The 7,130-nt window shown below is 52.0% G+C and overlaps 1 protein-coding gene across 1 annotated transcript; it reads right to left on the bottom strand.

Moving 5' to 3' along the window:
- Positions 1–1,505: 1,505 nt before the first annotated feature.
- LOC127314942 (UDP-glycosyltransferase 83A1-like) lies at positions 1,506–3,120 on the bottom strand. The gene is made up of 2 exons (XM_051345485.2): positions 2,628–3,120; positions 1,506–2,407 (listed from the first exon to the last, which is right to left on the bottom strand). Exons 1-2 carry the CDS (start codon positions 3,118–3,120, stop codon positions 1,506–1,508), a joined length of 1,395 nt encoding a protein of 464 aa, XP_051201445.1.
- Between the last annotated feature and the right edge of the window lie 4,010 nt (positions 3,121–7,130).

Genomic DNA, 7,130 nt, shown 5'->3' on the forward strand with positions numbered 1-7,130 from the left:
GTCAAACCGTTCGGCTTCCGCACGGTAACCGATCGTCCTCGCCATTAACAGAGCGCGAAAACTGATCGGCAGCCATAGGAATTTGCACCACCGGTGGTCGACCATCTTCATCTTCCGGTGCCTGTTCACCTCCCTCATGCACCTATATATCATCATCATCATCATCATCATCATCATCATCATCATCTTCTTCTTCTTCTTCTTCGTTGTGTTCGGCGTGCCCGGAGCGTCCCCTGTAGGACGAGAATTGCCTCGAGGCGCCGGACACCGTATCGTGGCGCGCCGGACAAAAAACGGCTTTGGGGATGCGACTGGAAACGTTTTTTTGTCCGACGCGCCACAAATCCCTTTGGGGGACGGTTTGGGGGATGCGACTGGAGATGCTTTTAGCCTCTCTCTTTCCATGTGCTAATTCCAATTTAAAGTTGGGTACTTAAGTGCTGCCTAGCTAAATATCACGTATTGGCATATTTTACGCGTGCATTAAGAATATCTTATGATATACTGTATCTATTTTCCTTTTCTTGTTCCATGGCAACACACAGGTATATGGCTATCTTAGAGCATCTCTAACATATCCCCATCTGACCCTCATCCGCATAATAACCTCCGATTTTCGGTTTGGATCCGAAGAAAGGGACCGTTTAGATCCCGCACCGGACTTTCATTTTCAAAATAAATTCCGGGCCGCTTCGATTCGTCGCGCCGCGAAAACCCCAACTTCCCGGGTTGGAGAGGTTGTGCGAGGGCGAATCCCATCTTCTCCCCCGCGTTGACGCGAAGGAACTTTCAGCTCGCACATTCCTGCTTCCGCCCTAGCTACCGCTCCCGATTCCGTCGCTCCTGGCCACCGCAGCCCCCGGGCCAACGCGGGGGACCGACATGGATGCAATCAACCCGCTGCTGCTCCCGGACCATGCCGCGCCGGACGGACCAGCTCCACCGACCGCATATGGATCCAGCGCTGCCGCGGCAGCCGCCACCGAAGGCGCCGTGGTCGACGCGCCTCCCGCTGATGTTGCTCCAGGAAAGTGGAAGCGGTTGGGGCAGTACGTCGTCCCCACGCCTCCCGCTGCAGCTGCCCCTCCTGCTCCGGCCAAGCGGGTGAAGCGGCGGAGCAGCAAGGTGTCAGCCGCGGCGGTGGCGCCGAAGAAGGCGGCAAAGAAGGTTGTGAAGAAGCCACCCACTGCGAAGATGGCGTCGATGACTTCCTTGAAGGCGTCGATGATGACGGTGCTGCCGGACCGGCTGATGCGCGTATGATTGTGTACTTTGAACAATTTATTTTGCATGATTATGTTTCTACATATGAGAATTATCAGATGATTTGGATAAACCCCATGTTTACGATTTTGGTTGCGGGCCGAAAAACGTTCACGCAGTCCACACACTCCAAACGCATCCCACATAACAGCATATTCGCCTCCAAAACGCGCGTGGAGGCACTAAATACGCCGATTTGGGGCTAGAGATGCTCTTATTAGGTAGTACAACAGTTCTGTCTATCATGCTTTCTTCATGCCCTCTGCAAAAGTATCAAAGTTTCCATGTGAGGATCCCCCGGATTGAATGCTCTCATGCGCCGCCTTCTTCAAGGCCTCCACTCTCTCTCTCATCCCGGCGTCCCCCTTGAGCTCCTCCAGCCTGCCGGCGATGTGCTCCTTCGTGATCACTCCGGACTTGTCGGCGACAGCCTTAAGGCCGACCTTCCAGACGTCGGAGATGTACACCTGGTTCACGAACTGGTCCGCGAAGTAGGGCCACGCGATGAAAGGAACGCCGTTCCGGACGCCCTCCATGGTGGAGTTCCATCCGCAGTGCGACACGAAGCATGCCACCGCCGGGTGCGCCAGCACGCGCTGCTGCGGCGACCACGCGACGAGCTTGCCTCGGCCACCGGCGCCACACACGCGCTCCAGGAAGCCCTCGGGGTAGTCGTGCACGGCGCCGCCTTGGAGAATGTCGGGGCGCACCACCCACAAGAATGACAGGCCCGAGAACTCGAGCCCCAGGGCGAGCTCCTCGAACTGGCGCCGGTCGAACATCGTGAAGCTGCCGAATGCGACGTACACGACGGATCTCGCCGGCTGCGCATCGAGCCAGGACATGGACTCCTCGTCCTCCGGCTTCCAGAAGTGACCGACGGCCTTGCCGTTGCGCTCACCGGTGAGGAGCGGGCCAATGGGGAGGACGTTAGGGAAGAGCGAGAAGGCTGCCGGCTCCGCGTCTTGGAAGGAGTTGCAGATGAGGAAGTCGCAGTGTTCGACTGCCCGGACGCCCGCGACGATGTACTGGAAGAAGGCCGCCTGCTGGTCGTTTTCGCCCACGCAGTTCCATGCGAGATGGGCGCTGCGCATGGGAGGCATGTCGGAGCTTAGCTGGAAAGTTTCTTCACCTAGTGCAGACCCTGCAAAGACACAGACTGATTAATCAGTAAATATAACTCAGACAAGACTAGATGTAAGATTCAGCTAGCTTCCCCTAGCTAATAAATAATTTTATGAGACCTCATCCATAAATTCACCATCGTGGATCAACTATAGCAATTGAGTTAATTGCTGGTGTTGGTCCACATAGGTGAATTTGTTCACCAAGTTCTCTAAAACTGTTTTTCCGCTTCCTCCTACCGTCTTCAGCATCGATGATGTTGTCATCAATGAGCTTGTCATAGCTGAGCAGTGTCGACAAGACGGCGGCCGATGCCGGCCACACGGCTGCTGACCGGATCCCGGTCCTCCGCGCGATGTCCAACGCCCATGCCCCGACGTTGTAGTCGATCACCATGCACGTGATCTTGCCTCCTGCCCCGCCTCCCTCACCACTGGCGAGGACAAGCTCCTCCACTCGCGGAGCCATGTGGTCTTCCATGAGAATGGTGAGCTTCACCAGGTCGGCCCGGTCGTCCCCGGGGGCCATGCCGTCCGGCACAGCCACGAACCGAACCCGGCCGCTGTCCTCTAACCCGGCGCCGGCGGCAACGACGCGGGCATGGATGAACTCGGTGTTGACGAAGGTGACGGTGAAGCCCCTGTCGGCCAGCGCATGTGCCACCTCCAGCAGCGGGATTACGTGGCCCTGCGCTGGGTACGGGATTACCAGCGCGTGCGGCGGCGACACCATTACCGACGTAGATGAAGGAACCGAGATTCAGCGTGATCCTAGCTAGTTAGCTATTGACGATGAATCGATGATGCGTGTCGGGCATCGCGAATTATTGAATTTATAGAGAGAAACGAGAGCTTGGAGACAAGGGCCACCAGTTCTTTTGTGGCTCCACTGATTAATTAACTAACTAAGCTTCTTCTTGTTGGGGTTTTAGCCCGGACCAACAAGAACAGGTCCGGCTGATCGATCAGCTGGCACTTCGTGTTCTTATTGGAGGACCCATTGCAGCTTCTTCTAGATACACACTTGGCGAGTGAGGGCTCATCAGTTCGCCATTGGTATTATTTTACGTTTCCTTTACGAAGTCTCCATGACACGGGATAATATGCCAGGTGAGAAGCAACAATAGCTTCGCCCAAGATAGTACATTCATTGTCAGGGCCGGACCGGCAAGATGCGACGTTAGGGTGAGTGGCAACTGGCGAAACGATATTGTTATAGTGAACACCAGGATGCTCGGCCGCAGCTGTTCGTTACAGTGAACCCTGCAGGCCGGCTGGTCATTGCAAATTTATTTTACAGTCCGTTCTCCATTATTTGGTCAGTACAAGCTTAATTAACAACTGGAATTTTATCAGCTCTAGCTTCAAGCATAAATGATCCAATATGTATGCAAGAGAACAACACTAGCTACGTGGTACTACCAAAATAATAATTATTAAACCGTCATTACCGAGATCAGGGTTAAACTACTGGCGACGCAACATCCAATGTCCACATACTCAAGTACGTCATCTCATGTACGCTACATCGCTTGGTAATCCAAGATATTAGAGTTCTGGTTGCTAATTTTAATAAGTGTTCAATCTCTTATAAAAATGATGATTCCTACGTGGGAGGGGCCACGTGGTATTTCGAAAGAGGCGGGTACAACATCACCAAAATTGCAAGCATGAGGACTCGAACTCGGGTGGGTGGGAAGGCATCAGCCCCTCCCCACCACTAGGCTATGCCTTAGTCTGTGTGTTCAATCTCTTATGTTAGCCGTGTGCAGAGAACTATGCTACGCACCATTTAGCTCGATCATTGGAGCTTGCTTGTAAGTCGGTGTGGCGTGGTGTGCCTCTGGTTAGTATCCGGAAGACAATTTGTATTGACTCTATGTTTCTGTGATCAATAAAGCGCACACGTTCTCTCAGAAAAAAAAAACAAAGGTAGAATTCCTCTACTTTTCCAAAGCATTACTGTACTGTATCATTTTGTATCAAATACATGTTCTGGATATTTTGCTTTCTAATTTTATTTTCTGCCTATATATATGGGACAAATAATGTAAAACTGGGAAATATGTTTTCTTCTGAAAATATTTTCTATGGTTACTTATCTTGCCTTTTTCTCAAATCCAAACGGTTCATATGGTGGAGACTTTCGTAAATATATAGCTTCTTACCTAACTACCAAGTGCACAAGGGATAATTATCTTTGAAGAAAATCTATCGAATTGTCGAAGAAAACCTAGATAAGAGGGTTAATTTTCTCTCATCTTCCTAGGCAGTAACATGTAATGTTGAATGTAGAAAGGGATGCAACTCACAATGTATTGATTGGGTGCATATGGCGTTACATATATAGGCCACGTCCTCGACTATACAAGGAAGGAGGCAGGCCCAATAATAAATACAAAGATATGTATCGCTATACATAACTACAGAAGATACACATCCGGATATACAAGGATATGTATCTCAACACCCCCCGCAGTCGAAGCGTCGCCTGGTCGAACGCATAGACTGGACCGGAACTCCTCAAATGACGCCGTAGGGAGACCCTTAGTCATGATATCCGCAAATTGTTGGGAGGTGGGCACATGAAGTACTCGAATGTGTCCAAGGGCCACCTGTTCCCGAACAAAGTGGATGTCCAGCTCAATATGGTTGGTGCGGCGATGGTGGACCGGGTTGGCGGAGAGGTAGACGGCGGAGACGTTGTCGCAATAGACCACGGTGGCTTTGGCAACAGGACATGAGAGCTCAACGAGGAGTTGCCGCAGCCAAGACACCTCGGCAACCGCGTTAGCAATAGCCCGGTACTCCGCTTCGGCGCTGGAGCGAGAGACCGTGGGTTGTCGCTTAGACGACCAGGAGATGAGCGAAGGTCCGAAGTAGACGCAGTATCCAGACGTGGAGCGACGCGTGTCGGGGCAGCCTGCCCAATCGGCGTCCGAGTAGGCGACGATGTCCGTGGCGGTGGAGGCGTGGAGGGAGAGGCCGAAGTCCATGGTGCCACGAATGTAGCGGAGGATCCGCTTGACCGCAGCCCAATGAGGATCCCGCGGAGCATGCATGTGAAGGCACACCTGCTGGACAGCATACTGCAGCTCGGGGCGGGTCAAGGTGAGGTACTGCAGGGCACCGACGATGGAGCGATAAAGTGACGCGTCTGTGGCCAACGAACCATCCGTGGCAGAGAGCTTGGACTTCGTGTCGACAGGCGTAGCCGCGGGTTTGCAATTAAGCATACCGGCACGGTCCAGGAGCTCGTGGGCGTACTTGCGCTGATGAAGGAAGAAGCCGTCGGTGCGACGTACGACCTCGATGTCGAGGAAGTAGTGCAGGGGCCCCAAGTCCTTGAGGGCAAACTCAGCGCGAAGACGCTCGGTGATCTGTCGCAGCAGGTCCGTCGAGCTGGCCGTCAAGATGATGTCGTCGACGTAGAGCAGCAGGTACGCGGTGTGACACGCGTACAACACGCGACCGTTGGGAACCCCAAGTGGAAGGTGTGATGCGTACAGCAGTAAGTTTCCCTCAGTTAGAAACCAAGGTTTATCGAACCAGTAGGAGTCAAGAAGCACGTTGAAGGTTGATGGCGGCGAAGTGTAGTGCGGCGCAACACCAGGGATTCCGGCACCAACGTGGAACCTGCACAACGCAACCAAATTATTTTGCCCCAACGTGACAGTGAGGTTGTCAATCTCACCGGCTTGCTGTAACAAAGGATTAGATGTATAGTGTGGATGGTGATTGTTTGCAGAAAACAGTAGAACGAGTATTGCAGTAGATTGTATTCGATGTAAAAGAATGGACTGGGGTCCACAGTTCACTAGAGGCGTCTCTCCGATAAGAATAAGCATGTTGGGTGAACAAATTACAGTTGGGCAATTGACAAATAAAGAGGACATGACCATGCACATACATGATATGATGAGTATAGTGAGATTTAATTGGGCATTACGATAAAGTACATAGACCGCTATCCAGCATGCATCTATGCCTAAAAAGTCCACCTTCAGGTTATCATCTGAACCCCCTCCAGCATTAAGTTGCAAACAACAGACAATTGCATTAAGTATGGTGCGTAATGTAATCAACAACTACATCCTTAGACATAGCATCGATGTTTTATCCCTAGTGGCAACAGCACATCCACAACCTTAGAACTTTCTGTCACACGTCCTGCATTTAATGGAGGCATGAACCCACTATCGAGCATAAATACTCCCTCTTGGAGTTAAGAGTAAAAACTTGGCTAGAGCCTCTACTAATAACGGAGAGCATGCAAGATCATAAACAACACATAGGTAATAGATTGATAATCAACATAGCATAGTATTCTCTATTCATCGGATCCCAACAAACACAACATATAGCATTACAGATAGATGATCTTGATCATGTTAGGCAGCTCACAAGATCCAACAATGAAGCACAATTAGGAGAAGATGACCATCTAGCTATTGCTATGGACCCATAGTCCAGGGGTGAACTACTCACTCATCACTCCGGAGGCGACCATGGCGGTGAAGAGTCCTCTGGGAGATGATTCCCCTCTCCGGCAGGGTGCCGGAGGTGATCTCCTGAATCCCCCGAGATGGGATTGGCGGCGGCGGCGTCTCTGGAAGGTTTTCCGTATCGTGGCTCTCGGTACTGGAACTATTATCGCCGAAGGCTTCTTATAGTCGGAGAGGTAGGTCAAGGGGCGACTCGAGGGGCCCACACACTAGGCCGGCGCGGCCAGGGCCTGGGCCG

The sequence above is a fragment of the Lolium perenne genome, chromosome 7 (assembly GCF_019359855.2).
Source record: "Lolium perenne isolate Kyuss_39 chromosome 7, Kyuss_2.0, whole genome shotgun sequence".
Taxonomy (NCBI): domain Eukaryota; kingdom Viridiplantae; phylum Streptophyta; class Magnoliopsida; order Poales; family Poaceae; genus Lolium; species Lolium perenne.